The 10445-nt window shown below is 41.9% G+C and overlaps 1 protein-coding gene across 1 annotated transcript; it reads right to left on the reverse strand.

Annotated features, from left to right (window-relative positions):
* Positions 1–10224, reverse strand: zc3h6 (zinc finger CCCH-type containing 6). Its single transcript, XM_073482656.1, has 12 exons — positions 9809–10224; positions 6970–7189; positions 6735–6857; positions 6418–6646; positions 6148–6290; positions 5312–5440; positions 5078–5192; positions 4850–4959; positions 4502–4734; positions 4020–4408; positions 3736–3918; positions 1–3279 (listed from the first exon to the last, which is right to left on the reverse strand). Exons 1-12 carry the CDS (start codon positions 9892–9894, stop codon positions 1772–1774), a joined length of 3468 nt encoding a protein of 1155 aa, XP_073338757.1. The 5' UTR covers positions 9895–10224; the 3' UTR covers positions 1–1771.
* Between the last annotated feature and the right edge of the window lie 221 nt (positions 10225–10445).

A 10445-nucleotide genomic window follows, 5' to 3' on the forward strand; every position in this document is an offset into this window, starting at 1 on the left:
TGTGATTCTGAAATAAAATGACTTATGTTTTATTTCTTTATTTCAGATATTCATAATAAAATCACTGAAATGTGACGGGCATATGTGTTGTTAAAATGTCATACAGTATTATTACAACCATAATCACCATACTGACAGGAAAAAAATAAAGCATTATTCATTAAAACACTCAAAAACTGACTGTACACGTGATACAAAATAGGCATTTACAATGTGACTTGTGAAAAACAAATAAAAGTACGTAGCTTAGTTGCAGCTCACCTTAACAGACAAAGAGCTGTCGAATTATACAAACTGCCTCACGGCCTACAGCACTTACTCTTTGTAGCACTTACAGTATAACCCTGCATGAGTACATCTGCAGTCAACTCCAACAAGTTTACATGAAACATAGTCATTACGGTCATATTTGTATCATAGATATCCGCATCTCTCTTTTCATAGTATACGTTATTTCTTTCTTGATTTCTTATTCTGATGAAAACAGGTGAAAGACAGTTCAACTGCTATTTACAAGCTTGAAAGCAGCGAGTCTTTTAAGAAAAGACGGTGACAGATCAAATGAAGAAGCCCATAATGACTCACTGCCTTTAAATACTGGTTTGCAAGTTAGAAAAGCCTACAACAGTAATGTTAAACCCTCAAATATGTAGACCCCTTCCAATGAAAAGAGGCCACACATGTATAAAACAGATATTTAGATGTTCTTTTCATCTAAACAGGAAACTGTTTCATATTGCACAACAACTCTGCAAGCTAGCTTAACTGTAGGGCAAGGGTGCCCAAACCTTTCACCCTGGATGGCCAAAATTCAAACTTGATGTTGGGCCACAGGAGAAACACAAACACCCATTGTATTCTTAAAATGGAAAATGGTACTTTGAACCCAAGTTCACTTAACTGTGTCTGCCTGCTGTGCTCACTCTATGAAAAATAAATTGGGATCCTACATTTTCAAAGAACACTTTTACTTTACAAAAATAAAACAGCATAAATAACAATTTGTATTATAATTTTTAAAATATTTTTTTATTTTCACTAGAAACATCTGTGAGTCCAAATCAAACCTAAGACTCTGGGCAGCCCTGTTGTAGAGAATTTAATTTAAAAACACAATGCTGTGAAAGAGAACAGCAATCAATCATTTCTAGTTGCATTTCAGGCTAAGAATTGAAGAATTAACTTGTGTATCTCAACATATGTGCCTTTCTGGGAAAAGTGCAGTAAAAAAAGGGCCTATTTTGATTATCTGACCTGATCATGTAAGATGATGACGTCACAAACTCGTATCAGGCTGTGTGGTAAAAAAAAAATGGAAATGTACAATAAAACATCTGTCGACTTCTATTTTATATAGTCAATGGCTGACTTATTGTGAAAAAAATCCCTTCTCATAAAAGTGGGCATAAACATAAAAATCTCATGTATAAAAGTGTCTTGAAATAAATAAGTAAATACAAAAAATCTCAAGGGAATTCTTACAACTGCTGTTTGATCGATCGCTGCACATTATCTCTCTGCATGTAGAGTGAATGAATGAGCTATAATACAGAGTGTAATGCCTGGAATGAACCCAGAGAATAGTAAACAACATGTGGGTCAGTCCTTAGTGAAAACTACACAGTTAAAATAATTCCTCTTTTCTGATTGTTTCAAACGTACATGAAAATTACAAATGGGTGGTGCACTAGATAGCATGTGTTTTTATACAGGATCGTTTATATACAGAAATAAATAGGTTCATGTAAAGCTGAATAATGATTAATAATGTTCACTGGCAGAAAGGGGAAGCAGTGGGATCAAAAGTCTTGAACACATCTTTGAGTGTCCTGTCGTCTGCCTCCTCCTCTGGATCGTCCTGTTTCGGCTCTTCCTCAATAGCCTCCTCCTCCTCCTTCTGATCCTTCTCCTTCTCCTTCTCCTTCTTTTCCTCTGCCTCTTCTTGTGCACCTGTAGAGGCTTGTCCTCCCGGTTTGGCCTGCCTGGGGTCGGTGTACTGAGGTCGGATCAGCCCGGCCAGTGCCTGGATGGGGAGGTTATGAACGGCAGGGGGTTTTACAGGTGACGCAGGAGGCACTGCGGGAGAACTGGTAGGTGGAGTCTGATCTGAGGCAACGTCTGTGCTTTTGGGGTCTTCGAAAGAGCTACTTCGTTGGGGTGGTGAGAGTGATGGCGGCGGAGTGTTGTCTTTCTTATCAGGGAGTTTGAGAATCCCTGCCTTTTTAGGAGGCTCCACTTGCTCCTTCTGAGCCTGCCCGGTTTGATTACGAGGATCGTACAGACTGATGCCCCCAAGGATTGTAGTGGGACTCTCTAGCCCTCCACCAGAGGATGCCAGACGAGGCGCATACGGTGGCAGCTTCTCAGGCTCTAGTTTGGCTCGAGTGGCATGAGGAGAGGGGCTAACATTGGCCTTCTGTAGCCTAGGGTCCACAACACCTCCCCCAGAGGAGGGCTCTTTTTGACCCAGCAGCTTGGAGTCCAGACTGCCTGTACGCTTAAGTCTAGGGTCCAGAGTCTTCTGCTGACGTGGATCTGCAGGTCTTTCAGTGGATGATCGAGACTCTAGAGATCCAGAGGACAAACGACTCATGCGCTCCTTCAAACGTGCGGCTGCCAGTCTGGGGTCAGTCGGCGGAGGACTGGAAACGGGCGGATGGTCAGGCAGGCTTGTTCGGTTCATCTGAGCATCTGCAATCAGGGGAGGAAGAGGCAGGTTGATGGAGTGTTCCTGTTTGGGCACCAAGGAAGGTATGAGGTCCTCAGGGGCCCACACCACTGTCTGAGCGAAGGCTGGCCGCTGGAGCAGGATGTCCACCTTGATGTGGCTGAACTGCTTTAACTGGCAACGAGGGTCTCGCAGCACCACACCAGGGCCGGCATCTACAGGGATGAGAACAGCCTTTTCCCTGAGCTCCCTCTCTCCTTCATCATCTTCATCTCCTGTAGGCTTCTGAGGAGCAGGGTGGCTCTGCTGGCGATAGGAGCTTGTTTCCATCGGTCTGATCTTCCTGGGGTCTCTGGAGAGCCTTGGGTCTGCAGATCCGTCCGAATCCTTTTTCATATCAGGGGGTCGCTGTCGAGGGTCTGTCTTCATACGGGGGTCGCTGGGTGGGGCCCTCTCCTTCACAAGCCGAGGGTCACCCAGTGCTGGAGTTCCTGCGGCAGCCTGGAGGGGCTTGGAATGAGACATCTCGCTCTGCTTCTTTAGAGATTTAAGGATTGCAGAAACACAGCTCCCATCCTCCTCATCGCTTGAGTACCAGTTTGTAGTTTCATCTGCGAATTAAAATGAAATAACATTTTAGTGTTTGTCCTCTCAGGGCATGATGTAGATTATCCATGTAACACCGTTTTAGAAACTCATTTGTGCCTACCTCAAGTAAAATGTTAAATTATGTTGCTTGAGGCTGCAGGAGTGTAATATGTGTAATTTGGGTTGTGGTTGGTTATGTTTTTATTTTTTTATCACTATTACGATGGCAGCTATATGTGCACAGGATTTGATTCCAGGACAAATTTTCCTACAGTGATAATACAGTGTATCATATCGTGTCGCAAGGTATTGTAACTTATAGTATCATATCAAAAAAACAGGTTTACTGAGATATTTGGGTTATTTGGGTTTATTCCCACATAAGTCTTTTTTACTTCAGTTTGTGCTCAATTTCTGAAGAGCTTCTAGGTTTTAGTTTATTTTATTCATCAAACCTGCATCTTGCCTCTGGGACTTACCTCTATTTGCATTATCATCCTGGCCCTCTGCTCTCTGTGGCTCATTCCCCTGTTGATGTGACTCTTGTTGTTGCTGTGTCAGGTGTAGAAAGATGGCTTTCTGCACGGCTGGTGGTAAAGACTGCAACTGTGACTCTGCACCCATCTGCTGCTGGAGGTTCTGTATGAAGGCCAGACCAGGGTCTATCAAATAGGAAATAAAAGATAAAGACACATTTTTGTATTTTCAGTAACATTAAAAAGGTAATTAACCTGTTGGACAGCCACATTAATATAACACTGACCTCCCTGCTGACCCATGGCCTGATTTCGGAGGAAGCTGCTGAAGAGCTCTACTGGGTTCTGACCCATGGATGGAAAAGGGAAGAGACTTTGCAGCATCTGCAGATCTGGCATAGCAGGGAATGGAGGCCTCTGCATATTCATCTGAGGGTGGTTTCCGTGGAAGGGTGGGGGTTGACCAGAGGGGAGGATTGGTGGCGGCATTGGAAATCCTGGGGGGCTCTGTGGCATGGGTGGCCCAGTGGGATGACCCATGGGACTAGGTGATCCAGGGGGAGGAATAGGTGGCGCAGAGGGGCCTGAAGGCACCATACCTCCACTCTGTGGGTCCTCTGAGCCTCCACTAAACTGATTGGTGCCTTCACCTTGATTCTGGGAGAAGTTGGAGCCACTGAAAAATAATGTGCACAAGTAGGTTTAGGGTGAGCTCAAAACAATTCTTTGAATTTGGTCTTTTAGTTTGATGACTGATTATTTTAGTTACCTCAGACCAATTTTTTGTGCCAAGTTCACAGTAGGTTGAACCTTGATTTCAAACAGGGAGGGGATTTTCTTCCCTGCTTGGCCAGAGGCTCCATCTGTGGGACTGCTCTGACCAGGAGTGGGCAGCAACCCCACCCCAGGAGGAGGCTTCGGAAGCGGGGCGATTCCCTGCTTTCTCAGATCCTCAAGCTCCAATTCGTCCTCACGGGCATTCTCCTCTTCAGTGTTAATTATCTGAGAAATGATTCAGAGAACAGAAACAGGACAATTGTTGACCGTTAGACCTGAGACTGTCATGTCATAGAGTTGTTAAAAATCCCCCGAACCTACTTTTTTCTATTTGTCTTACCTTATCAAGCAACTCTTTGGTCACATCATTCAAAGCCTCGTGGGAGAACTTACAGTTGTCCCCTTGATAACATTTGGCTCCTGTGTGAAAGAACTTGCAGGGGTATTCATGTGCAATCACAGGTTAAGGAACAGGACTAATTAAAAGGTATAATGAGATTTAAGTTAATCATGCAGTGCAATTACACAAATGTAATTAAAAACACTTGTAGTCATTAGTGAAGGATATTGTGCATGTAAATGCAATTATCTCCTTTACTGCAGTAACCCTGGAGGTAAAATTTACAAAGCTCCTTTTTCTTATCAGGTATGACGAGCTCATGTTCAAACTTGCACTGTTCCCCCTGCATGAAGAAAATATATTATCATGTTACAGTTAGGAAACGATTATCTTTTTCAAATATTTCAACGTATATCAGCTTACATTGTTAAAACAAGAGGTATAGCATTAGTGCTACTTTACCTTGATGCATCGACCCTCCAAGAAATACTTGCAGATGTATCTGCCATTGTGTTCAACTGTGTGCTGATTGATGAACTCCTTGCTCATAATTGGCCGTTTCTTCTGAAAACCAGAGGAATTTTTTCCTTCCTTTGACACAAAATAAACAAGAGGATGTAGTCTGAGTTTTGCCTCTTTCCGCAATTAATTTGCAAATGTAAAGATTATTTCATCATTATTTTAATGCTTTATAGATAAAAGAGCACTTAAACATGCTGGAATAACTTTACCTTACATTTTCTTAAGAAACAATAATTTTAATTGCATCGCACAAATTACACACATCATTTTTAGCTGACCTCCTTTTTAGTGACGCACAAACAATCAAATTGTTGGTGGTCACTGAGACAGGAGTGCAAATTAGAGGTGTAGTTATTCACAATATTCACAATTATCCCCATTTACAATTATCCTGAAAATGGGAATTCACCACGATCAACTGAGTGTTTTTATCCCAATCAGAGATAAAATCTTATATCCTCCTGTTCATAGTAGATAACAGGAAATATCTACAATCAAAGGCTACCTGTTTTTTAATACTATAATAGTTAGTCTGTGTTCTAAAGTAATATTTTTTACATTGTGGTGCTGACACTAAAAATATTTAGTACTAGTTTGATTCCTCATGACTAATATAATATTATCTACCTACAGGTGGAAGAGCAGGCAGGAATGGGTGAATGAGAGGCAGATTGTAGTTCTTTGTCCGTTAAGGTAGAAGGTGCACACATATAAACACACTAATCTAATCTAATCTAATGTAATCTAACCTGGTTCTAATACATTGCCATACTTACTGGCATCATTTCTTCCATGCCTTGGTCTCCTCCTCGACCTCGTCCACGTCCTCCCCAGGGTTTGCCCTTCAGCTTCTTGTTCTTGTTGAGCATCCCGCGTCCTCTCCCTGGTCCACTCCCTCTGCCCCTTCCTCTCTGCCCATCTGAAAAGGAGATTTTTGAAGACATGATGAAACTCTGTGCATCCTAACCAATGCATAACATTTTATTTATTAACTGTGTTGACTCTATCACATAATATACAAACTCTTATATCAAAAGCAATCATACACTGCTGTTGTTTCATCCCTCTCATGTTTCCTCTCCTCATCTGGTCTTTAGGATGGCGTCCCCTTCCGTGACTCTGGGAATCTTTTGACTGAGGATACTCATCATCTTCGTAATCATCCTCCTCTTCATCGTAGTCATATTTGTCATCACTGTAGTCACTGTATTTGTCAAAATCGCTGCTCTTGTGCGGCGGGGACTTGCCATGGCCTCCTTTTGAATCCCGTCCATGCTGGAAAGTTGACAGAGAGGAAATCGTCTCACAATGATGCTTAGATGAATATTTAGCTTATATAAATGGTTAGCGGTGAGGAGCTCACCTGAGAGGACTGGCCGTCAGACTCACGGCTACATCCCTGGCTCTTCCGGTTTTTGGGCCTTTCTGGTCGGTCGTAGTCAGAGTCATAACTGTCAGAGCTTGAGCTGCTGGAGGGGGAGTGGTGCTGAGGGAACAAAGGAAAAACAACATTAAAGAGAATTTTGAATTAGTTCACATTTATGCCTTAACTGCAGTAGCACTATGAGATATTGATCAAAAGCATGATTGCATCTTACTTTCTGTCGGTCACGCCTCCTCCTTTTAGACCTCCTCTTCTCTCTGTTTTTTTTGTATCTTTTCCTCGAGTGCCTGTGGGTCTTTTCTTCTTTGTCTTTAGATTTTTCTTTTTCCTTTTCTTTTTCTTTGTCGTCATTCACCTCCACAGACTCTTTGTTTTCCTCTTCAATTCCAATCCCTTCATCATCTATTTCTCCATCTTCCAGTTCGCCATCCTCTCTATAAAGAGAAAAACATACAGCACAGTGAATGACCTGTATGGAAGTTATATGCTGTATTTGTGTCTCAGACATGTTTTGTCTTGGACATGTTTTTCAAATCATGAGAAAAACATCTGATGAGCAAATAAACTAGACCTTCTGTAATAATCTCATAAGGAATAACAAAATAAATTACAGTGAACCTGTCATAACATCCTTTCACTTCATTTGGAGCAAGGTAGCACTATCATGCCAGACAGTTTCCAAGACACCCTAAGCCTTTCCTGTACCAAAAACATCCTGTCAATAATTCAAGGCTAAGTTCTGATTTCCTGTGAACCAGTGTGTAGTTATTTTATGAAAACCAAATTAAGTTTGACCTCAGATTTCTAGCAGTGAGGTTATTCAGTTTCTTTATATAATGGCCACCTGGAATCAGAGACGGATAAGTATGATTTAGCACACATATGTTGCCAAATTACAAATCTTGATGACAAAGTTCCTCTGTCATAGTTAAGTACAAGTAAATATTTCTTATTTGAATAGCAATATTGCATATGTTTTGATGGAATTTTAACAAAAGCTATGAGGCTAAAAGCCCATGGGAACTCTCCAAAGCAATAATTACAAGGATTGAGAGCACTGTATTCAATGCTGGACACTGAAATACTGTGACATTCATGTTCAAAGACACAGACGTCTATTACTGTTCAGTAACAGATGTAGATCAGTACGTATTAGGTTTGCAGGATGCATACATTTCAGCCAATAAATTAGGCAGGATGTTAGGAAATTTATATTATCGCCTGTATATTGGCAGCGGTGAAATTCTAACCAATAGAGCTGATAGCATGAAGCCAGATTGCTTTCATTGACTTAACAAATGCAGCGTTTACAAGAAAAGGGACAAGGAGAAGAACAAGTGCAGCATGTTGCACTAATGATGTCAAACTGCTACATCTGGTTAGAGCCATGCATTGTCGACTAGACAGCCAAACATGTCTTGTTAAATTATCAGTATCAGCCATGAGAAGCAGGCTGTTTTTGGGTTATCAGCATTGGCTGAAAAAGAATATATTTTGCATCCCTAGTAATTTTGGAAAAATGTGGAATTTTCTATTAGTTTGCTGCAGCACCCATGACCCTTTGTGGAGGCGTTATTACTGAATGAGTGAGCTGGTACCCAGGTGACTACTTCCAACAGATGATGCTTTTATCTGCCGTGTATCAAACAGTAACAGTCAATTTAAATCTAATCAGTTATAACACAAGTTGGCAGTTAAAAGCAAGCTTTTATAACACTTGATCCACATTTAAAATGATGCCTCAACTGGCTGTGATTCAAATATTTAAAACCGAAATGAAAACATACTGTATTATATCAGATGACTAATACAGAGCAGGTATTTCATATAATAATATATCCTAAAATATTTTAAAGCAAATTGTCCATGTGAAACCATCTAACATCACAGTATGACAATAGTTTATATATATATATATCACCATTTCAGTGTTGATATTATTTCCGTGACATGTAACATTAGCTGCTTTATAGATATACTGCAGGTAGGAGCATGAAACAAAGACACCATGAAATGGGAAAGAATGTCCACCCACTGACATCAATGCAGATCAGACTTCACCCTGACACCCTCCACATCCAAAGCTACCACCATACTGTACTTAAACTTAACTTCCAGTCCAGTGAAAGCAGCACAGACCTCAGGATGCGATGTGGAACACTTGCCAACTTAAATACAACGCATTTGAAATTGCATGCTCATGTAACTAATTGAAGACAGATAACAAATGTAGGCAAATTCTGCTAGAATACCATTTATAAGGATGGCATACGAACATCCCAGCATAACTAATCAATGTGAAGAGAGAAATGTATTTTTGCACACCACAGAAAGAACTCAAAAGCAGCGGTCTATCCATTTAAGAGGAACAACTAGATGCCCAGAGCGCGGCATGGAAGGTGCACAGTCACAGCTTCAATAGCTGACACTCCACAAGTTTTTGCTCCAAACACTACATCAGCTTTTCCTTCTTCCTTGCTTCACCTTGTGTTAGACAGTGAAATCTCTTTTCTTTGACACCAGCAAACACTTGGCCCTCTTTGTTCACCTGGTCTGGCAGCCCTGTTTTGACTAGGGACCAATCACAAGGACACAGACATGGCCTAAACCCAGCAGAAGCACATAATCTCTCAACCCTGCCTGAACCCTGCCTCAGCTGTACTCCCAGGTGCCCGGTAGGGGGAGTACGGTACGAGGATGGGCGTGGCATTTACATCATAGTCATTTGCATAGCCTCCTGCAGATGGCAACAACGAAGCCATGAATCCATCCCAGTACCACAACAGCACAAACGATGAGGTCTGCTATCTTGCATGGAAATGATCATGAATGAGTCTTATCGACACGGTGATGGGAAACTAGGCTATTTGGACAGCACCAAAGAGGCATGCAAAGATCTTTTGAGGGGGGAAACCGTGGACTCTGCACCCTGCAATTCATGGTTAAATAATAATAATAAAAAAAGATAGAAAACAGTAACACAAGCATGTAGACCCACAGCACTGAAACGCACAGATGAGCGTATTAAGAATTGCATAAGAATGTTACTCGACCTTTCATCCCCTGCAAGCTCAGAGTCTGTCATGTTTTTGTCAAGAACAGGGGCTGGGGGACTGGAAACAAGGCTCACAGAAGCCATTGGAAAACGGATCTGCCTCCCTTCTCCCCGGCACCAGAGTGAATTAACTCAGTCACTCAAGGAGACGTTGGGTTGTGAGAGATGCTGCAAGATTTCAGACTGGAAAAAACTCACGGTGTTACATGTCTCGACAGAGACAGTAAACAGACACTCTCCTCTTTCATATCAATGACGTTTTAACTCTGTGAGCACAGCTTGATACCCCGCTTTGCTAATGTCCCGTCGGTTGACAGCTGCCATGGTGCAATAGAGGAGACGGAGGGAGAAACAGACAGAAATGTAACCATGTTCGTTGATTTCAGCATCTTCATAGGCTTTCTCAACAGGGACATCATCTCAAAATGGCTTCTGAGGTCTGCAGCAGCACATTCCTCGATTGTGTATCCCTCCACCTATATATAGCCCTCTCGGGATCTATCTAACTTGAGCGCGGCACATCCTCATCAGCTATTGGCCAGAGAGCGCACGTAAAGAAAGCTGCGATTCTTATTGGTCCAAAGCGGTGTCAGTTATTTTCAACATCTGCAACGACGAATGTATACGACGCTCAG

Source organism: Pagrus major, chromosome 15 (genome assembly GCF_040436345.1).
Source record: "Pagrus major chromosome 15, Pma_NU_1.0".
Taxonomy (NCBI): domain Eukaryota; kingdom Metazoa; phylum Chordata; class Actinopteri; order Spariformes; family Sparidae; genus Pagrus; species Pagrus major.

Bases quoted from the DNA above. Each gene is read 5' to 3' on its own strand.
- zc3h6 (XM_073482656.1), bottom strand. From the start codon at position 9,894: ATGGCTTCTGTGAGCCTTGTTTCCAGTCCCCCAGCCCCTGTTCTTGAC. The intron at 6,858-6,969 runs GTAAGATGCAAT...TTGTTCCCTCAG, and splicing joins GGAGGCGTGACCGACAGAAA to CACCACTCCCCCTCCAGCAG. The intron at 3,280-3,735 runs GTAAGTCCCAGA...TTTAATTCGCAG, and splicing joins GGATGATAATGCAAATAGAG to ATGAAACTACAAACTGGTAC.